The sequence below is a fragment of the Grampus griseus genome (assembly GCF_964374135.1).
Source record: "Grampus griseus genome assembly, chromosome: 8".
NCBI classification, from domain to species: domain Eukaryota; kingdom Metazoa; phylum Chordata; class Mammalia; order Artiodactyla; family Delphinidae; genus Grampus; species Grampus griseus.
The window spans coordinates 63,776,613-63,799,273 of NC_139002.1; the positions used below are offsets into that span (position 1 = coordinate 63,776,613).

The following is a 22,661-nucleotide window of genomic DNA, read 5'->3' on the forward strand; positions in this document are numbered from 1 at the left end:
TTCCCCCTTCTCCTCAAGGGCACGGACTGTGTCCAGTCCATGATTCATCCCTGTGTCTGGTACTTGCAGCGCAGGGCTGAGACAGACAGATTTGCCGACGGAATGAACGAAAACCTCCCGCCTGCGTGGGCTGAGTTAACAGGGAAACAGAATTGTTCTCACTCATCCAGGGGAGCAGAAAGGCAGGCCCCAGGTTGGGCCCAGGCTGTAAGGAAGAGACAGCAAATGCTGTCCGTCCCCATGAAGGTTAAGAGGGGTTTAAGAATGGTGCTCCCACAGCAGGGAGCTCAGGATTTGGGGTCCTACCATGGAGGCAGACCAGAGCTGGGTCCCTGTCTGGGCAGTCTGGGGGGTTTCAATGGTGGATGTAACACAGGAGCCCAGGGAAGGGAGGTTTTCATCTCGGGGGCCAGGATATATGCTCTGCCAGGGGAGGGGGAGGACACCCTAGCCCCACCTTCTGGCTCAGGGGGTGCTTGGGGTTGTCCCCTGCCCTCCAGCTTGTTCCCGCCAAAGCCCACCTGGAGCCACCCTGCCGGCAACGGCATACACTAGAGCCCCAGGCACCCCCCACCACCACCACCAAGGACCAAGGGGAGGTCTTGTTTTACTCCCAAGCCAAGGGGAGGGGCCCCAGGTCTGTGTCAGTCATGTGATCAATGCAGAATAACCTCCCCGGAAACATTCATAAGTTTAATCCACGCCAGTAATAAAATCGCATTACATTTCTCATAAAATAAATGTTCCCATTTATATACAGAAGACAGACTGTACAGGCCCAGCCTGGCCCCAGGAGGGGTCACACACAGACGGGCGGCGCTGGAGGAAGGGCCCTTCCTCCCATCGAGGACAGAGGAGCTGTAATCGGCAGGAGAGCGGCTGGCCAGCCGGGCGGGTGGGCAGGCGGGCGGACGGACGGACGGGCCGGGCGGCCAGGCGCCGGGCGTCACTGAACCTGGGGCTCAAAGGTGCCATTGAGTTGCCCCTCCTCATAGTCCATCTGACACAAGATCATGTTGTTCTTCAGGAAGAATTTGTCTCCCACACAAAATCTGGAAAATCCAAGCAGGAGAGAGAGGCCATGGAGGGGTCCCAGTGGACGGTGACGGCTCCAGACAGGACCCCGCCCGGCCCAGGAAGTGGATGTGTGGGAAGTGAGGTCCCGGGGAGCCTGCTCCTCGAGCTTTCCAGAGGGGATCCCTGAAAGTCTCTCGGCCAGGCCCTGCAGCCTGGGGCGTAAGACACACAGATAAGCCCGGGCCACAGCCCTTCCACATAGTCAGAGCTCCTGTGGAGGTGGGAGCGGGGCTGGGGTCGGAGGGCAGGTGTAGAAATAATGTACCTCAGTGCCAGAGAGGGAGAAAGGGAGGAGGAACAAAGAAATAGGAGAAGACCAACGGAGGAGAGGGAAGGAGAGAGGCAGAGACGGAGCACGAGGAAGGGATAAAACGGCTGGCTTTTCCAACCCTCTGTTCCCCTCCCCAGCTTAAGGAAACGGCTCAGGGAAGGGCACTCTTCCTCTAAACAGGATCTGTGGGTTTCCGGGAACATCCTTCCAGGAGGAGGTGACGCTGTCCCATCATCTTCCCTCGAACCCAAAGAAGGCCCTGCTTTGCCTCTCTGCCCCTCTCGGTCCTCCTCAAGCGCTGGAGGACTCAGCCCTTCCCACAAAGACGTGCCCAGGGTGTCTGAGGCCTGTAGTGGGACCCCAGGGTCACAGGCTCAGTCCCAGCAGATCCCACTTCAACCACCAGGTGGCGCTGCAACTTCACCGAGCCCTTCCGGCAGTAGGTCTGGGCAGAGCCCCAGCCAAACCAGTACTCCCTGCAGGTCCCTCTGGACCTCACTCTCTGGGAACACTTGTATGAACTCCTTCCTCACCTGGGGGCTCCTGAGAAAAGGGCCTGCCTTCTGGGGCCCGGCCCCCAGCCAGGGTTGAAGCGCTCTGGCTCCTTAGGTCCCTAGGGTCTCCCATGGGGCTTGGGGCACAAAGTAGGGGCCAAAAGACCAGAAACAAGGCTGGGCTGGAACCAGAATCACAGAAATGAGTGACCGTTCCCCAAGGGGATTTCACCCTCCAGGTCTGGGAACCCTTTTTCGCTGGAATGTCCATGCGTGCTCCTGCATGTAGCACACACACACGGCACAGGACATGCATCCAGAACCCTTGTGTGCACACGTTTAAAACATGCATGCACAATACATGCATGGGACTCCTCTGGTGGCGCAGTGGTTAAGAATCCACCTGCCAATGCAGGGGACACGGGTTCGAGCCCTGGTCCGGGAAGATCCCATATGCCGCGGAGCAACTAAGCCTGTGTGCCGCAACTACTGAGTCTGCACTCTAGAGCCCGCAAGCCACAACTACTGAGCCCACATGCCACAACCACTGAAGCCCATGTGCCTAGAGCCAGGGCTCTGCAACGAAAAGAAGCCACCACAATGAGAAGCCCGCGCACCGCAACGAAGAGCCCCCACTCGCCACAACTAGAGAAAGCCTGTGCGCAGCAATGAAGACCCAATGCAGCCAAAAATAAATAATAAATATATAAAAAAAATAAATGCATGGACACTACACACACTGCACACAGCTCATGCATGGCCCCGTCCATTACATTTGCACAGAGCTTGTACTCCACAAACATGTACATGCGGTATCGGAGAGCACACATTTGGCTACAGGGCTCAGGTGTACATAAAACACACGCATGAACATACATGCTCACAACAACATGCACACACAGAACCCGCATTTGCATGCATGCCTCCATGGCACTCCTGGTCTGTGGCAGCAGGTGTCGGCTGGGGTCTGCTGAGTGTGTTGGGTCTGTTACGGGCCAGCACTCACCTCTGGTTGCAGAGCTGGCAGGCGAAGCAGTCGAGGTGATATACATTGTCCCGGGCCCGCATCACCATCTCGAAGGCTGGAATCAGCTTGCTGCAGGCAGCGCAGTTTCCTGTGGTGCCGAAGAGCCTGCAGAGGGAAGGGTGCAGAGGGCTCAGGCACCTGTTGGGGTGGTGTGGGGGGCAGGGGAGTTGCCTCCATCCAGGGCCCCACCTGCCCTCCCCCTGGTTCAGCAGGTGGGCCTGGGCAAGAGGGAAGGAGCACAGGTGACAGTGTCTAGATTCTGCTAAGAGAGAAGGCTTCAGAGAAATTGGCGCATTCCCCCAGGAAGGAGACTCTGGGGACCCAGGTGTGGGCTGACACTGCCCGTCCCCCGGCTTCACTGACAATGCCCCCTCCCAGGCTTCCACTGGGGTCCCTCAAGCACCTGAGGTCACCGGAAGAACACTGGGCTGGGCCCTGAGCAAGGACTCCAGACTCACACAAGCCTGAATTTAGAGACAGTCTGCTGATCATGGGCTGTGTGTCCTCAGGCAAGTTACCGAGTCTCTCTGAGCCTCATTTATTTCAACCGTAAAATGGGGACCATAATGCATTCTTCACAAGCTTGTTGTGAAAACCGTAACCTCTCAGTCACAGCCCCTTTAGTTAATGCCTATGTAGCGTTTGCTATGTGCCAGGCACTGTTCTAAGGACTCTCCAAAGATCAACTCATTTAATCTTGACAACAACCCTATGGGGTGGTCTTTCTGCTACCAACTCATGGTGTGACTTGCCTAACTCCCTTTTTTTTTTTTTTTTTTTTTTTTGCGGTACGCGGGCCTCTCACTGTCGTGGCCTCTCCCGTTGTGGAGCACAGGCTCCGGACGCGCAGGCTCAGCAGCCATGGCTCACGGGCCCAGCCGCTCCGCGGCATGTGGGATCCTCCCGGACTGGGGCACGAACCCGTGTCCCCTGCATCGGCAGGCGGACTCTCAACCACTGCGCCACCAGGGAAGCCCTAACTCCCTTTTCTTGAACCTCAGTTTATCCTTCTTTAAAATGGGAAGGCTGGACTAGATGATCCTGTTCAAAGGTGCTTCTAAAACAGGACTGATGCCAAAAGGAAGTCCCAAGGCCAACTGGTACAACGCCTCTTTGGGGCAGGCACCCCTCCTCTTAGCTGCTGGTTGCAAAGCTCTAAGGATGGGGAACTCACTCCTTCCCCATGTAGGCCAGTCCTTGGCTGAATGTTCCAGGGGTCTGAGCCAGCCAGGCCTCTGCTCTGCAGACTGGCAGCGCAAGCCCCAAGTGAGGCAAGGGGGCTGAGAGGCGGGCGGGAGGCCCTCTAATCCCTGATTTGTCCAGCTCAAGCGCGGGCGCCTGCAGATGAGCTTGGCTCCATTATTCATCAGCCTGAGCTGCCTGGTGGCTCAGATTAAGGCAGACAAAGGCCGGGCCAACAGCATCTGCTTGCCAAGAGGGGCCTTTCTGGCCACCAGTCCAATGAGAAGTGACTGCAGAGAGGCAGGCTCTGGACAGCCATTCTCAGGGGCTGAGCAGCTCAAGGAAGCCCCGCACCCACGTCCACCCCGGCCCACTGGCCCACCTGGCCCCGAAGTCATTCCTGAGCCTCTGCCAGCGTCCGGGAGAATACCTTCAGGCTCCGGTAGCTGGCAGGGCCCAGGATGCTTGGGGGCGCATCAGCTCTGTAGATGAGCCCATCCTGTACTGTGGTCGTCCCTCTCCAGGTCCTGTGGACTCGTCAGATGGTCTGTCACCTCCCCTCAACCTGGTAGGTTCAGCCCCCAGGTGATGTCCTAAACCTCCAGACCCGGAGACCCCTTCCAGTTTGCCGAGGGGTGAGTCCCCAGAAGCATACTTAACCCCTCCTCCTGGCCTCAGCATCTCTCCTCCAGCCCCAGTCAGGAGCACTGAGTCACACATCCTGGTTTATAGCACCACTTAAAAAAAAAAAATACTCCTGCAAAGGCAGAAGTTAAAAGAGAAGGTGCAGGCAGGTAAATCTTAGGCTCTTCGGGGAAATAGGGGAGCCTCTGCTGATGACCCCGCCCTCCCCCCCTACCCCCCGACATGCCCAGTCCTGAGCAGAGGGAGCCCCAAGAAGCCTGGCCGTGACCTACTAATTAATGCGATGGGCCTTCTTTCCCCGCAAGGCCCTGCCGCCACCCAGCAGCCTGCATGGGAGCCAAATGCAGATGTTGGGTCTCAGCCAGGCCCCTGCTTTGTGGCCTCCTTCCAGCCTTGCTGATGTCATAGATGGCCTGAGGGAGGGTTAACTGGGGAGGAGGAGCCCCGGGGAACAGGATCCAGGTTGTGGAGGAGGGTGGGTCAGAGCTCTGAGGAATGCCAGGAGGGGAAGCGGTAGTCTTTTCACCATTCACAGAGGGGTAACCTGAGGTGGGGGAAGAGGTTCAGGACTAGTTCAAACCCAGGTCTTTAAGTTCCAGCATCAGCAGCTCTTCTAGGGTCTGGCTACCTACCAGGCTCCCCAGGCGTGGGGGTGTTTAATCCCAGGGCCCACCTGGAAGATGGGGAGCTGGGCCCTGGGGAGATTGAGAAGGAGACCGTCAGGCCAGAGGGGCCCAGGGAAGTCAGAGCTTCCCCACCTGCTCCTGGAAGCCCCTCCAGGGCGTCCCTTCCCAGATTTCAGGGACGGGGTGGGTCAAAAGCACCTGGCAAAGGCAGGGCCAGAGCCACACCGGTGCCCTCGGGAAGCTTCTCTTGGGTGCCCAATGGTAACAGATGTGCCCGCCCAGGACCCGTGCTGGGCACTGAGTCCAAGGGGCAGGGCAGGGGCGGGGATGAGTGCAGGCAGGATGCTGGGGCTAGAGCAGGGCAGAGCGGTGCCAGCCTTGGAGGATGGGGCTTTCTGAGCAGAAGGGCTGGGGGGCGGATGGGGTGGGAGGCCGCCCACCTCAGGTAGTCGCGCCGGCACAGGATGAGGTTGGCCTTGGTGTAGAGCGTGGAGCCCACCTCGCCCAGGCGGCAGTCACAGCAGGCGCACTTGAGGCAGTCCTCGTGCCAGTACTTGTCCAGCGCCTTCAGCAGGTAGCGGTCTTTGATCTTGCGGTTGCAGCCCGCGCAGCCCTTCTGCTTCCCTTTGGGCTGGACGGAGAGCATCGGCATACCTGCGGATGGACAGACAGATGGACATGGTGGGCCCTGCGGCTCCCACCTCAGGGTACATCCCTCTGCTTCTCTCTGCTGCCCCCTTCCAGGAGCCCTCCCTGTCTCCCCAGCAGCTGCCTCCCCTGGGCCTGGGTCCCGCCCTGGGTGGCCTGCATGGCACGGCCTCCTCCCCTGCCCTGTGAAGGTCCTCCAGAAGCTGCGGGAGCCCCGCATCTGCTCTGCTGCAGGGCACACAGCTAGTCCTCAGGTCCGCCTCCTGAGTTGTTCCTCTCCTTCCAGCCACTGCCCCCTGTGCCGTGGGATCCACGGTAGGTCTCCTCATGCAGCCACCATCCATTGGCTCTTTCGGCAGCCCTGAGAATGGAATCTCGGGCTTGGGGTCCACTAGAACCCCCAGATCTTTTTGCCACCTCAAGACTTCCTCACACTGCTGTGTGCTTGACCATTTTAACCTAACACGTCAGGCTACAGCCTCTTGATTACGGAGGCGTCAAGAAGAAAGTGAGGGCTTCCCCGGTGGCGCAGTGGTTAAGAATCCGCCTGCCAATGCAGGGGACACGGGTTCAATACCTGGTCCGGGAAGATCCCACATGCCGCGGAGCAACTGAGCCCGTGCGCCACAACTGCTGAGCCTGCACTCTAGAGCCTGCGAGCCACAACTACTGAGCCCCCACGCCGCAACTACTGAGCCCCCACGCCGCAACTACTGAAGCCCGCGTGCCTAGAGCCGGTGCTCTACAACAAGAGAAGCCACCGTAATGAGAAGCCTACGCAGCGCAACGAAGAGTAGCCCCTGCTCGCTGCGACTAGAGAAAGCCCGCACGCAGCAACGAAGACCCAATGCAGCCAAAAATAAATAAAATTTAAAAAATAAAAAAAAAGAAGAAAGTGAGATGCCCCTGTGATACTCCCAGGGGGCAGCAGGAGCTCTGGAACTCCTGGTCAATGCTTGGGGAGGTAGCTGGGCCTGGCCTAGTTGACACTTTCCTCAGGAATGTTTCTAGCTAGATTCAAACTTCCTACCTGCCCTAGCCTGAGGAAGGGGAGCACCGGTGACCCAGCATCCTTGCTCATCCTACCAGGATAAGAATCTTGGAGACACTGGCCCTCTCCCAGGGCCCATATGAGCTTCCCGACATACAAGGAAGTGGTAAGTACAAAAGACAGGAATCTCAGCATAGCCTTGACCGGAGGGAGGGGCAGACCTCCCACCAGGCAAGCATGTACACTCACGCATACCCCGTGCACACAGGCAAGGTGTGCAGGCGTGGGCATGTGTGTGCACAGAGGCACAGGCTCCTAGCCCCCGGCCCTGAGGCCATAGGGAGGGGCAGTTGAGAAGGAGGTGGGGACAGATGTTGTCTGGGAACCTGGACATCCATGTGGAGTCCTGAGGCTCGAGCGTGGTGAAGACTAGGCTTGGAGGGAAGTGCGGAGAGTCTCAGAGCCCAGCTGGATGGTGGGGTTGCCTTGCACTTGTCTAAGTCTAACGGACCCTCACAAGGGCTCAGATGGGTTGAGGGGTCACCGCTGGGGGGAACAGCCCACGCCCTCCTGCCTCCTCGTTTTCCAGCAAGCCCCCGAAGACGCCCTCCCCCTGGGCCCAAGGTCTCCACAGGACTCCTGCACTCTTCAGGGCTCTGGGTTCAGCTCCTGTTCCCTGGCATTCCTCCTCTCCCTCCCTCCCCCTCACTGCCCCCAGCCCGGAGTCAGAGCTGCTTCCCTTCCCTTCCCTCTTCTGGGTTGTGACCCTTCCTCAGGCTCCAGGAGAGAACCAGCTTCCAAAGAACCTCAGTCTCAGAATCCACAGAGGTCAGGTGAGAGGGGCCCCCAGAGTTCATACAGGCAAATGCTCTCATTCTACACATGGGGGAACTGAGGCCCAGACAGTCCAAAGAGCTAGTGTAAGCCACTGATCAAGCTGGCCTCTGGGGTTCTTCCTCCCTCCTATGCTCTGTCTCAGCCTCGCTGCCTCCTCAGACTTCTCTTGGAGAGGGGGCGGCCCCCCAGCACCCGGGAGCAGCAGGACAGGTGAGGGCAGGAAGGAGGCAGCGCATCCTCCCTCCTCCAGTGCCCGCGGGGCCCATCTGCTAGCTGGGGAGTTTGCTGCCTAATTTCCTTAATGCAGCTCTACAGGTTAATTGGTCTGAGAGAGTGAGGGGGCTCAGGCCCGCCTGTGTCTCCTCTGACAGGGGCCAGCCCGGTCACAGAGCTCAGGGGAGCCCGGAGAGGCCACTGGGGAGCAGGCCCACCCGAGAGCTAAGGGGGGCCTGAGACGCTCCTTCCTAGGCCTGGCCTACAGGGATCAAATGGGGGAGGGGTTCAAAGAGCTGGATATGGAAAGGTCTGGGGGCTCCCAGGGTAAAACTACTGTCCCTGGGGCCTGTGGAAGGCGCGCCCAGCCAGCATAGCTATGCATATACATTCCAGCTTGGAAAACCCCAGACCAAGCCTCTCTCTAGTCCCCTCACGGCTGATTTTCCCCTTGCTCCCCAGGGCTAGCAGCAGGCCTGGCTCCCTTCCCAGCAGCCCTGAGCCCTCCCAGGGCTCTATACTTGTGGTATCACTGGGAGGGGGGTGAGTGGCTGGAACATCATCACTCAGGGGATACATCTGGCCCACTAAGTTATGCCCCCAAATGAAGGGGGATCCCAGCACCAGGAGCGTCTGTCCTGCTCCATCTTCCGCCTGGCCTGGCTCCTAGAGAGGCTGAGCCTGCAGGGCTGTGGACCACATGGTAGCCGGTAATTCCATCACCAGTGGGACCGAGCACCTAGAGGATGCAGGGAGGATGCGGGGAGCAAAGCCACACGCTGTCCCAGGTCCCCCGCCTGGCATACAGCAAGTGCTCTGTAAGGCCTGAATACACTGCTTTAGGGTGCTGGACTCTGCTTCCTGGGTCCTGGGTTCTTTAAGAAGCCACATGGCTTCTGCCAGTGTCTGATGTCCACTGAGACACGGAACACCAGGCCCAGCCTGGCTGAGGAGGTCCCAGAGCATCTGGGGACCATGAGCTTTCTTCGCCTGGGAAGGCTGAGGTCCTGGGAGAAGTCTGACTCACCCCTCCCTTTTTTACCAAGCACCCACACTGTTTGCCCTCATTGGGCTAGTCCAGGAGACTTGAAAACACTCCTGGAAAGGTGAAGGGCCTTTAAGGGGGGCATCTATAATCTCCTTCTCCCAAATAGAGCAAGATGTTCCCCAGAGGGTCTGGGTTCTCCCTTCCTGTCCTGCCTCCCCAGCTCCCACCCAGCCTGCCTGTCGGCCCTGCAGACACCTCTTCCCTCCCTCCTTCCCCTGCCCGGCTCTGGGAGCTGAGCCTCGGGCCATGCACTTTCCATTAAGGAGATAGCATCCCTTTGCTGAAGTCCATTTGGGATCCATTTTAGTGTTATCTAAAAATCAAATCTACATGGTAATCCTTTTAATGTACTCCCGACTTTAGAAAAAAACAGCTTCGCGCTCCTTCAGGAAAGGTTTTAAAGCATTACCCAGTAATTACTACTCACTCATGAAAACACTGACATTTTACAATGGACGATGCTTGCCCCTGCCTGCGCGTCTGGGCTCACGCTCAGACGCAACACACGGGACCCAGCAAAATAAACCAGTTCACTCAGCCCATGTGTTCCCCCAAATCTCGGGGTGTGAGGGGGACGACATTTGCGAGGAGATGGGCCAGACTCCTACCCCGCCTCTCCCCTGGGCGGGCTGATGGTGGAAGGAGGCAGCCTCCCAGTCTGACTCATCCGGCTGCCAGACACTTACCCTCAGCTCTTTAATCTGGGGAAAAGCCAGACAGTCCCGGTGACCGGGAGGCACTGCCAGAGGTCATTCAGCTCTTCCCGCATCCTCGAGAGTGGTCTGCCAGGCCAGACCCAAGTCCTCAGCAACTCCTGCCCACCTATCCCAGGACAGCGTGTCCCTCAGATGGGACTTCTCTAAGGTGCCAAGGCCACCGGCTCCCGGTCCCACCCGTGCCTCCAGTTTGCACAGCACACTGAGCCCGGCTGTGCAGCACTTCCTCTGCTCACAGTGAGCTCCTCTGAGGCAGGTCCTCCTCCACAGAATGCCCACCCCATCCAGCCCCATGTCAGGTCGTGCCCTGTGGCTCTCCTGCTGGAAGCCACCGTGGCCACCACTGGGAACTCTACCTGGCATTCGAGGCCCCCTCCCACGTGCCAGCACCCCCTGCATGGCACTGCTGGCTCTGCTCCCTATAGAATCCCAGGAATAATATCCCTTTCCACCCTGCAAATGGATCTCATTTGCTTCTGCCCTAGAGCCTTCCCTCCGCCATTGCTCCAGGAAGAAATGCCTTGTCCTGCCTGTCCCACTCTTCCCCAAAGGTCAGAGTCAGCAGTGGAGTTGAGGCTAAGAGCACAGACTTTGAACTCAGAGAACCTACTTTCCAATCTGGGAACTGTCCCAAGTAGCTGGAGGGCTTGGCACAAACCCCTTTACCTTTCCAACGGTCATCTGTGAAATGGGGCCATACTAGTCTCCTTCCACCAGACTATAGTGAGGGTAGAATAAGGTTCTACAGAGGAAGCCACAGCACAGGGTCCGGCAGCCAGCTGGGACCAACAAACAGGAACTGGTGTATTGTTAACATGCACCCTGGGATGCCTTTCCTGTTCTGACACTTGTTTTTTCGCTCTTTTAACTTTTTATCTTGACATTTCAAACTTCCAGATTTTGCAAGAATAGAAAGAATTCCTTTACCCTGATTCTCTAAATATGAACATGTTGCCATACTTGCTTTAACCTTCTCTGTTTATCTATCCATCTACCTCCCTCCCTTCCTATAATTCTTTTCCTGACTCATCTGAGAGTTGGTTTCAGACATGAAGCCCCTATACCCATAAATACTTTGGTTTGATTTCCTGAGAGCAAGGACATTCTCTCACGGAACTCCAGTACAATGATCCAAACCAGGAAATTATCATTGATCTAATACTATTATCTATCCGTTCAGATTTCATCAGTTCCCCCAATATCTTTTATAGCAAAATAAAAGTCTGGATCACGCATTTCGTTCAGCTGTCAAGTTCAGTCTACTTAAATCTGGAAGAATTCCTAAGCCTTTCTTTGTGTTTCAAGACACTAGCATTTTTGAAGAGTACGGGCCAGTTATTATGGAGTTTCCTTCAATTTGGGTTTATCTGACACCTTTGACTATATGACCTTAACTCCTCTGTACCTCTCTGTTATAAAATGAATATGAGAATAGCCCTCACAGAGTTTCCATGAGGGATCCAGGAGCTAATACGTGTGAAGTGCTCAGGACTAACCGAACCTGGCAGTCAAAAGTTAGCTCTGATTGGTGTCACCCCATTCAGCACATGGGGAAGGATGACCTTAGTCACAGCTCCATCTCAGGCTGCTACAACAGTGATGGGCACATTTGAAGGATATTACCTGATTTGAATGTGCAACCATGGTTCAAGTCACACAGGCACTGGTTAGGGTCCAGCCTTACCCAAAGGATAGTCTAGTGGCCACTGCAAATGTGTGCAGGAGGTCAGCCCCATCTGTCCCACAGGCTGCTTCAGGGACAGTCAGAGGAGAAGGGGGATGTGGCAGCTCAGGGGGCGACAGTTCAGGGCAGGTCCCTCTGTGTGCCCTGGGAGGCCTGGGGCACAGGCAGGTGCAGCCTTGGGATTTCTCATCGTCTCTCCACATGCCTCAGTACTGTTCCAAATCCATGCCCACACAGCAAAACACAGCTGCCCAGCACAGTGCTGGGGCTTCCTTTTCTCACACTGGGGGACAGGCAGGGAGCCTGGGCTGGACTCTTCTGGGGGCTAAGGGCATTCTGCAGGGAGATACCACTGACTGAACACTGAGCAGTGCTCAGCTCACAACTGCTTTATGAGACGGGTACCACGCAGGCCCCATTCCTGTCTACCATTGACACGTTTTCCCCCCTGAGCCTGTCCTAGGCTCCGCTGCTGGTGTGGGGCACCTGCCCCTCCTGCAGGCAGATAGAGCAGGGGCTCCATGGATCAGCTCCTGTCCGGCCTCCTGTGTGGAGCCCTGTTCTTGATCCTGGATAAATCACTGTGGCTCTCAAGGCCTGTCTGTCTCCCCAGCTGCACAGTGGGAATGATTCTAGCTTGTACTTCTAAGGATGTCCTCAGGCGTATGTAGGATAAGACCTTGCATTAAATGCACCTCTTTCATCACAGAAACCAGCAAATACCCTTCCAGATGAAACCTATTCCCATTTTAACAATGGGAAAACTAAGGCACAAGAAAGGTTGTGACTTGTCATGGGTCACACAGAATGAGACAGAGCTGGGATTTGAACCCCGGCAGCCTGTCTTCAGGGTCCGAGGACTGGACTAAACTGCTCTGATGCCAGGTGGTGCGCTGCTTACCTTGAGATGCTAGTAGACCGGGGAGGAAGACATCACAGAGGTTAGGAGACACAGAAGGTATGCACATGTAGGTCACACGTGCAAACATACACAGCCGCACACATACTTTCACACATACGTGTCATCACACACATGCGTACAAGGTCCACGAGAGGCGGGACTGTGTCTGCTTATTCTCCCCAGAACAGCTTTATTCCAGGCTCCAGCACAGCGCCAGCATACGGTAGGTGCTCAGTAAGTTGCATGAAAAGACAGACCCCTGCATCCAAGGACACGCACGCATGGGTGTCACATAAAAATATACACACACATACGCCTGAGCCGTCACATGCACACTTACGGCCTTTTAAAAAACTACCCTTCCAAAAAGTGGATCGTAGCTATAAACCAAGCTCTGATTTGAACAAAACCCACGAATGAGAAGACTGGTGCTCTGTTTTTAATTCCACTTGCCCCAGGAAATGGAGGAGCGCAAGCCCTGAGGTTTCGCCCACACGGACCCAGGCAAAGCAGGGGAAATTATCCAGAAGTGATCAGTCCCACAATTGTCACACCCATGTCAGCTGCTGGAGGGGTAGGGTCTGGGTCCCTGCCACCTGCAAGGTGCTTGTACCCAGCGCGGGGCCCACACCCGGGCCTGGAACTGCAGAGTAGGATCCCAAACAGAGCCAGCCAGCAGCCCCTCCTCAGCGTCAATCCTGTTTAATAAGGAAATTTGAAAGTGTAATCTAATTTTGCAGAATCTCTTTAAATCTCGTTTTCTCAGAAGTAACTTCATTTCGCACGGACACATCCAGCCTCGTGCGAAGGCCTCCATTTCACACCAGTTTTATCTCCACAATTTCTCGTCTCACTGCACTCCTATCCCAGGGCCTTGCCACGCACCAGGCGAGGCCTGAACTAATAGCATTTCCTACTCATTTGGAATCAAAAGCCAACGAGAACAACTGTTGAAGCGCACGGCTACAGCCACCTAGAGCACGCTCATTACCGCCTCTCTGCACAACCCCTCGCTGGTAGCTGCTCATTGGATTTGATGAGGGAGGGAAGTGGGGTTCCTGTGGCCTCCAACTCCCCTAGGTGTTGGGGGGCTTGGCTCCCGGGATGGCGGTCAGCGCGGCGGGGGGACGGTGCCCCTCAAGGGGCTCCGAGAGAAGAGGCAGGCAGGTACACACTGACGGTGGTCCCTGCAGACAAGATGGCCTCAGCTGGAATTCTGACTCCATCACTCCCCAGCTCTGCCTCAATATACTCACCTGCTAAATGAGAACAGACTACTTTAAAGGATTATTTGGAGGACTGAATTAGATAATGGACATGAAATACTTATAACGATGTTGGACACAGTAGCTTAAAAACAATCAACTAAGAAAATTTATGCACATCTGATGACCCCCCCCAATTCTCTTCCTAGGTACGCGCCCAACAGAAATGAGAGCTTACATCCACCAAAAGAGATGTACGACGATGTTTGTAGCAGTTTTCGTCATAATAGCCCCAAACTGAAAACTACACAGATGTCCATCAACAGTAAAATGGATAATAAACTATGCTATGGTCATACAATAGAATAGTACACAGCAATGATAAAGAATGAATCGTCAGTACACACCACAATGTGCATTAATCAGACAGTATAATGTGGAACAAGAGAAGCCAGACACAGAAAGGTAGATACTGTATCATCCTATTTATATGTAATTCCCAAACAGAAAACCGATCCATGGTGATCAATGTCAGAATAATGGGGTGTATCATCACCTGGCAGGAGGTGTGGGGAAGCCTGCTGAGGTCCTGGATATGTCCTTTATCTTGATCTGGGTGGTGTTTAAATGGGTGCATACATAACAGAAAACGTCACTGAACTGAACATTTGAGACTTGTGCCTTTTACTGCATATATATGATACCTCAGCAACACCAAAAACCTAAGGAGACCCCTCAGTCTCCGTCAAGACTTTATATGCCTCTTCATAAAGCCCACCATTTACCCGCCGTTCACTACATCTGTTGTCTCAGTGAATCCTCATTTTAACCCTGAGGCACTAAATGATTACCGCACTCGGCAGAGGCCCAGAGAGGTTCAGGCCATTACCCGAGGTCACACAGCTGACAGGTGGCAGGGGGAGGATTGGAGCCCTGGCCTGCCAGAATCCAGAGTTCCGTTTCTCACCCAGAACACACCCCGTGGCCTCCCTGAACAGCCCAGGTGAAGAAGGTTTGCTGGGGCAGCATCGGTGCAGCCCGGACACAGGTGATGCTAGGGCGGCATTCAGGGGGGCAAGCTTAGAGCAGGGCCCGGACTGAGACCAGGAGGAATGACAGGCAGTGCACTGTCTCCAGGCTCTGGTGGGTCACAGGCTACTGCTTCTCACCTGTTGTTCCTTCAGAAGCTCCTGCTGCTGTGGGATCTTGAAAGGGCTTCTGGCAGGGCCAGAAAAGGGGACACAGACCAGAATCTAAGGACAAAGACAGCACAGGGGCTGGGAGGGGAGCAGGAAGGCCATGCAGAGGCAGAGCAGAGATGTTTGCATCGCAGCCTTGACAGAGATGAAGAAGCCTCACTGGGGAGAGCTGGGCTGTGAGGGGAGAGCTGGTGGCTCCAGACCCAGAGCCACAGAGTCGGGGAGCCTCCGTCAACGGCCAGGGGCTCTGTGTGAATGAGGGGAGGGGGGAGGGTGTGGGGGGAGCTGGAGGTAAGAAATTGAAAGGGGGTCCAGCAAACGCTTGCGGTCTCTGAAGTGCCAAGTTCCTCCTGGTCTCCGCAGATCACCACAGTAGAGGCCGACGGAAAGCACTGTCCAGTCCCATCCCCAGACAACTGCGGCGTTTGACCACATGCCAACACCTCGCACCGAATGCCTACTGCGGGCCAAATGCCTTATACTCGCTAACGCTCTCTCTCATCATGACCCTGAGGTCAGGGAAATCACACAACCGGCCCAGGGGCATCCTGTGAGTGGCCAAGCAGGGCTTTGGACCCAGGCCGCTGGCCAGGAAATGCCCCACCCCCTTCCTGCTCTCTCTAGAGGCAGCATCGTGTCATTTTTTTCCCTAAGCAATGGGGTAAGTGAACTTCTTCTTGGACCCAAACTGGGCCCTGCCAAAAGAAGGCAGCTCTGAAACACACCTTACAGGGACAAATCAGGGAAGGATGGGCCTCTGGTCCCCAGTATCCCCCCAGAGGACCCATTTCCTATGCAGCAGGCATTTCTGCAGCAGGTTCTAGCAGAGACAAACATCCTGAGGAATGGTGGGTCCAGATGCCTAAGCCCGCGGGGACCTTCCAGTGTGGAGAGATGGAGGGGCTGAGGAGTTTCCACACGTACCTCACGGGTCTTCCTTGCTGAGGGAAGCTGAACCCAGCACAGCCTGCTGTTGGGCAACGGCTTTAGGGGACCCAGTCGATAACTTGAAGGGGACCTGGACAATGTACCGAGAGACACGGGAGCAGCTGCAAACAGAATCTGAGGGGCGCTTTGAAACATCAGAAGCTGCATGTGCTCTTTGGAGTTTGTCACAGGGAATGACGCCTACGTTAACTGCATAGTTATCTGCGACGTGTGCTCCTCCGGCACGGGTGTAGGCCTTCTCTTCTCATCCTCAGGTTGTCTCTGTAAAGCCCCAGACACATCTAGAAAGCAACAGATCCAAAATAGCCCTCTAGATCTCCTCCCCCGAAACCTGTACCCTTACCCAGGCTTCCCCTCACAGGCCTGACACCATCATCCAGCCGGGTGCTCAGGCCAGAAACTCAGAGTCCTCTTCAGATCTTCCATCATCCTCATCCCCTCTTCCCTGCTTGGTCCCCACCCCGTCCCACCTGCTTCTCTCCGTTTCCAGAGCCACCACTATCTCTCACGGCACTATCAGCTAAGCACACCACCAGCTCCTTGTTTAGGATCTACAATCCAGCTTCAAACAGCAGCTGGAGAAATCTTTCAAAACAAAGTAGGTCAGGTCACTGCTCAGCTTGAAACCCTTCCTTATCTTCCAGTGGGCTGGGAATACCATCCACACTCTTCATGAAGCCCAGGGTATCCTTATGTGGTCTGGCCTCTGCCCCTCCACCCCCAACGTGCTTCAGCTACACTCCAGACCTCCCTTCTGCCTCAGGGCCTTTGCACCTGCTGTTTCCCTCTTCCCAGAACACCCTTCCTTGTGTCTTCATGTGCCTGGCTCCTTCTCATTTGGGGGCTTCAGCTTAAATACCATCTCAGAGAGGCCAGCCTTGATCTCTTTATTTCCTTATTTAAACGACTCCCTGGTCATTTCCTTCTCAGTTTTTTACCACAATCTGTAACTGTTTTACTTTTTTGTGATTTTACCTAAGAAAATGTTTAAGAATTTTATTATAAGAATGTAAGCCCCATGAAGGCCTATTTTGGGGGCTCTGTCTTGTTCACCACTGTGTCCCCAGGGTTGAACTCCATAGCGGTCACTTTTTAACCAGTTTTTAAATCAGTTCAGTTAATGAATGAAGAGACTGAACGGAATCTATCCAGATATTACTGGCAAGAGTCTGCTGGGCAGAGTGGGCTGACGCAGATAGGCAGGCTCCCCAGAGATGCGACCCTTAATCTGGCTCGGTGCTGCCCCGTGCCACACACCTGTAGCCATGCAGCTCTAAGAAACAAAGGCAGATTCAACTGTGGCAGTGCCTAGGTCCCGCCTGCCACTATCTGGAATCTGAATAGGCCCACCCCAGGGCTCCAGCTGAGAAATGACTGCTCCTGTGCAGATATAAACCCTCTACTCCTTAGATAAAGGGGCAGGAATCCTGTCCTTCAGCCCTGCAGACCCATGAGGAAGGAAGCCCCCCTCAGTGCCTCTCGTCATGCGTAAATACTACATCCCAACTCTCGGGTTGCAGCGGAGTCCTGGAGCTCAGGCATCTGTGTAACCTTGGCAGTTCAGTCTTTCCCTTTGTACCTGTGGCCAGGGCACCGCTCCTCCCTGGCACAGACCTAGCCCCTGCCACTCTCCACTTGAGGGTCCTTCTGGCTTAACGATGTAACCCACTCCCCGCCTAGTCTGAGCCTCTGAGGACCAGTAGGAGGAAAAAGCCCCTGAAGTTTGCTACAGAAAATCCCCAGGTCCCAAGTCTTTCTCTATCTGTAGCCTCCTCCAAGCCCCATCCCATCCTGGGCTGCTGGAGCTAGCCCCCAGAGCCCTAGGCAGGATGCCGCTTGGAGCTGCACAGCTACGGGAACTAGCGGGAAGCGTCTGGAAGCTGCATTCCCCAGACAGCAACTCAACTGCTCCCTGGGCACCCGGAAAGCCCACGTCACCCATCTAATGAAACATGGCTCCCAAGGGGCCTGCCGTCTCCACAGAGGAGGAGGGCACCGACTCTCAGACGAGTCTCAATTTCACAGCAACAGAGACGCGAGCACCAATGCGCTGAACCAGAAAACGAGAGTCTGGCAGGAGCTGCAGACACACCATGAGCGCCAGGGGATCGGAGATTAGGGCCCTTCAAAATCAATTTTGAATTCAAACTTTTAAATGTGTTCGCTAGACACAAGGAGGGGACCCTCCAGGCAGGCTTGGTCTAGTCAGCTGCTGGGTCCTGCCTGCTTCTCAAAGCAGCCAGGGCCCATCTGCTAGCCACTGGGCTGCGTGAGGGAGGGGAGGATGAGGGAGCTGGGAGAAAGACCCCGGGAGCCGCAGGGACAGGAGCGCCTCCAGCTCTTGTGGACCCAGCACGACCTTGGGGTACTTGCCTGAGGTGCCGTCCTGGGGCTTCCTGTTGAGGCCTCGGGGGCTGCTCCCCCTTGCTTTGCAGACCCAGATGAAAAGAGCCGAAGGCAAGGCCCACGTGAGCTAGATCCCCATGCACCCCCAACCTGGCTGAGGAGGCTCATGGGCCCCCAGTGGATGAAGCTGTTAAGAACATGAGCTTTGGAGTCAGACAGGCAGGGATTTGTATCCCAGAGCAGCCATGGGCTCCTAGGGAGAAGGTATTGGTTCAGAAGTGAATTTCCCTTCGAGAAACCTGGTGGGAGAAAGCCTGCTGGGAGGGTCTTGGAGTGCAGGCCCTGGGAAGTGAGAGTGGTCTGAAGCCCCCAGTGCCAAGGGAGAGAAAGCAATCACAGGGTAGCCAGGCTGCTGGGAAGGCTGCTGTGGCCACAGGCTGCACGACCTGAGGCAGGGTATCTGTAGCCAGGGAGCTGACATGCTGCCTGTCATCTGTCAGACCATGCATGGCATACGCAGCACCATCCTGGCCCTGCCCTGTGAGGTGGACGGGGACACACGGGGCAGCGGGCCTCAGCGGGAAGCTGAGCAGAACAGACTGCTCCAGCCAAACCTAGGAGGAGGGCCCAGGGCCCGCAGGAGGAGGGCCCTGGGACGCCTGCAGGTAGAGGATGCTCCCAGCAGCCGCTGTTCCTGCCAGGGTTCCTGCTCAGCCACGCTGGTTCCCCTAAGCGCACGATCAGCCTACCGCTGACGCCTTCCCACCTCTGGGTGGGGAAGCTGGTCCACAACAAGCCTGTAGGACCTCAATGACTCCCAGCCCCTGCCCCTCAGTTCTCCAGACCCGAGGCTAAACCCCCAACTGTAAGCCACACGCCTGAGACAGAAACACGATCGACTGTGAACCACTCTTCCTCTGAGAGGCACCAGGAAGGTAGCTAAGGCCTTGGGCCTGCAGAGACCTCAAGGGGCCGCTTCTGGAATGAGCAGCCCTGGGAAAGAGCTGGGGTCACTAGACCACTTATGGGCGAGGAGGCAGGGACTCCTGAACCCCTCCCACCCCCTGGCTTGGGAGTGGGCTGCCAGCTCTGTAAGGAAATTACAACATGGGCCTGGGTAATGCTCTTTTAGTTACAGCGTAAACTGCGGCAATAAAGCGTACCTGGGGAATGTTTAGAGGAAGCACTAATGATTTCTTCCCCAGTGGTTAATAAATTCACTTCCAGATCAATTTGTTCGCGATAGAGCCCGGAGAGCGGAACCTGCGTGGCGGGCACAGCCAACTGTGTCTTTTTCAGTATAAATGATTTATTACGATGATTAGCGGCACATAAACAATTTAAAATACAACGCTAATTAGTTTGGGGAAGAAAGGAGGGGAAAAGCCACCCTGCCTCTCTCCCCATTATGTTCTACTTCCCTAAGTGTGTACTTTTTAATTAAATCCAAATGTCACAATAAATTTAAAGTGTTTTCTTACCATTTGGGTTAACTTAGGCAGTCAGGCAAGCGCCCCTCTCAGGCAGCTGTGGGCTAGGCTGGGGGTGAGGACTGCTGGTACCCGCAGGGCCTGTCTACAAACTCTCCTGGAGACGGGAGGTTTTTGTGAGACCCCTGGAAACCCCTCCTGATTTCTGGCAGCCCCGGGCTGGAGAACACTGGCACAGCCCACTTTCTCTCACCTTCCCTCCCTAACACCGGCTCTGACCAGCCCAGAACCCAGCCGCTTCTCCTCAAAGGTCCCGCGGCACTCTGCACCCTCTTCCAGCCCTCCTCGGGTGTTCTATAACCTAACACCTTCTCCCTGCCCAGCATCGTGCTTGGCATTTCCTATACAACATCTTACCATGTTCCCCTTCCAGTGCTTTGAGTAATAATTACTGTTTCAATTTTGTGGATGGGGGGAAATTGAGGCTCAGAGAGGTGGAGCAATTTATCCAAAGTCACACAGGCAAAAGGGGACTTTTGCAAAGTCCTGATTCCTAGAGCACCATTCTGCCTCAGAGCCCACACCTTGCCACGTCTGGGCCCTGACTTCCCAGCACCCAGGATGGAGAATAGAATGTGATGGTTGCTCAGACAGGGATCTCCCTTGCATAATGCCCTGCTTTGCCCAGAGACACAGGTGAGACAGGAGTTCAGGCCAGGGACCTGAACTCTGATGAGTCTGGGTTCAAGTTCAGGTTCTGCCATTAACCCACAATGTAAACTCAGTCAAGTTCTTTAGCCTCTCTGAGCTTCAGCTTCCCCATCAGCAAAACTCGAGTAATAATACCCAAGTTGTGGGGCCAAAGAAGCAAAGCAGCTAAAACAAGCGGAAGGCTTTGCCATCCTTGACACGCTATGTAAGTAGTAATTACTAACAAAAGCCCTTGAGGCAAGCAGGGATCCGTAAGAATCCCATTTCACTGATCAGAAAACTGAAGCCAGCAGGGGAAAGGACTTACCCAAGGTTCCACTGACCCCTAGGAGCCCGGGGGACCAGGCTGCAGGCAACCTCCTTTCCCAAAGCTCAGACAGCCAAGGATGGTGTCTCTCCTACACACTCTTGTACTGTTTATTTAAAGTGAAAAACAAATATCCCTAAACATAGAATTACCATATGACTCAGCAATTCCACTCCTAAATATATACCCAAGAAAAATGAAAACATATGTCCACACAAAAACTTGTATGTGAATGTTCACAGCAGCATTATTCACAATAGCTAAAAAGGAGAAACAACTCAAATGCCCATAAACTGATGAATGAATAAAATGTAGTATATACATATAACGGAATATTATTGGGAAATGAAAAGAAATGAAGTACTGAGACACGCTACGACATGGGTGAACCTTGGAAACACTATGCTAGGGAAAAAGTCAGCCACAAAGACCACATCTTGTATGATTCCATTTATACGACATATCCAGAGAGACAGAAAGTAAATTAGTGGTTGCCAGGGAGGAGGGGAATGGGGAGTGACTGCTAATGAACATGGAGTCTCTTTTTAGGGTGATGAAAATGTTCTTGAATTAGATAATGGTGATGGTCACACAACTCTAAATATACTAAAAACCACTGAAATGCACATTTTTAAAAGGTTAATTTGGTGGCATGCAAATTATTTTCAATAAAGTTGTTATAAAGAAAGGCAAAACAAACAAACAACAAAACAAATATTCCTTTGAGAACAGGAGAAACCAGTTCATAAAAAATTAAGTCCTGGGGTCAGGAGAGGGGTCCTGGGAGGTCCAGCAGCCAGCCCTCAAAGAGGCCGGGCCCTGGTCACCCTACCTCGCCCCAGCTACTTCATAGGGAAGGGCTCCAGAGCACCCCCTTGCTTCCCTCCCCAGTCCCTCCCAACCAGAAATCTGACTGTGCCCACTCTTCCAGCCCTGTTCCTAGGCAACTCAGACCCTACTGGATCCATCACTCTTCTCTGACCCATTCGCTTCCACTACTACACTCGTGTTTTGTCTTCTGAGATCTCTGTTGAAATTTCTGCATCCTCCGAGGCCTATGCCCCACCTGCAAACTGGGCACACTCTTGGGGAGGGTCCCTGTTTTAGACCCCAAGCTTGTCCTACATTGGGTACCACAAGTTACGGTACATGCAGTATGAATAGGGTCAGAGTGAGGTCCTCCAGGCCCCCAGCCAAGGTTCAGTAAAGAGTGCTATCCTCTCCCAGGGCCTGAGAGCCCCGCCCAAGACAGGGTGTGCAAGCTCAGATGCAGGCCACGTAGGCCAGGAAGGAAGGCAACAGGGCTGCCTTTGGGTCAAATGAAAACTGCTGGAGGGAGAGAGTTCAGTGCCCAGGCTAGGGCAGCACCCACTGTGGCTAATCTGAGAGGGTGACTCAAGATGAAGCATGTGGCCGGCAGAGGGAGTCAGGCCTACGCTGTGGCAGGGTGCACCCAGCTGCCCGTGAATCTGGGGTCTGGACGGACGCTATTGGGGTTTCTCTCCTCTTGAGGGAAAGAATCCAAAGCCTTCACCCTGGAAGGGAAGGCAGAGCACCTGGGAATGTGGGCCGTGGGGAGAAGAGTGTGGCCAGTGTGGAATGGGCTGGGTGGCTCTCTAGGCCCTGGGCAGCCAGGCAGGAGCAGTGCTGTACAAAGATGCCCCGAGGGACAGTTCACTGCAGAGGCAGGGCCTTAGACTCAGCTCCCCGCGGAAGTGCTCTTAGACACAGGTTCCGCTCTTGTCGGGCCAGTCCTACTCACATATATAATCAGGGGGAGGACTGTATTAGACACAGATAAGGGTAGAGAGACTTAGCTCTTTCCCAGAATCAGGAGCTTTCGTGGAAGCCCGTCTGAGAAAGGAAACCGGCCCGGAGCTGGGAAGGCCACGAAACATTTCACAGACAGATCACATGAGATCACAGGAGTTCGGAAGTGGGTAGCTGGGCAGGTCTGGACTTGCCGTTTCCCTGCCCTGGTGTGCTCCCGCCTGCCTCAGGCCTACAGGCTTTGGCTCACTCCTTTGGAGTCTGGAAAGCCAGGATCTTGGTCCAGTCGCAGGGCAGCCACAGAAGAGGACGTGTAGGGGCCGCGGAAGCCTCCGGCCAAAGCTGGGCAGGGCCAGCAGGGGCCTCCGGGACAAGAGTGGGTGAG

The 22,661-nt window shown here is 55.0% G+C and overlaps 1 protein-coding gene across 2 annotated transcripts in view; it reads right to left on the minus strand.

Annotated features, from left to right (window-relative positions):
* Positions 1 to 715: 715 nt before the first annotated feature.
* The window catches only part of LMO1 (LIM domain only 1), a 40,112-nt gene continuing 18,166 nt past the window's right edge, over positions 716 to 22,661 (minus strand). For both annotated transcript variants that reach the window (XM_082660574.1, XM_082660575.1), the window contains 3 exons: positions 5,763 to 5,976; positions 2,849 to 2,974; positions 716 to 1,052 (listed from right to left, as the gene is read on the minus strand). In XM_082660574.1, coding sequence (XP_082516700.1) covers positions 947 to 1,052; positions 2,849 to 2,974; positions 5,763 to 5,976 — 446 coding nt within the window. In that variant the 3' untranslated portion in view covers positions 716 to 946. The remainder of the gene's footprint in view (positions 1,053 to 2,848; positions 2,975 to 5,762; positions 5,977 to 22,661) is intronic.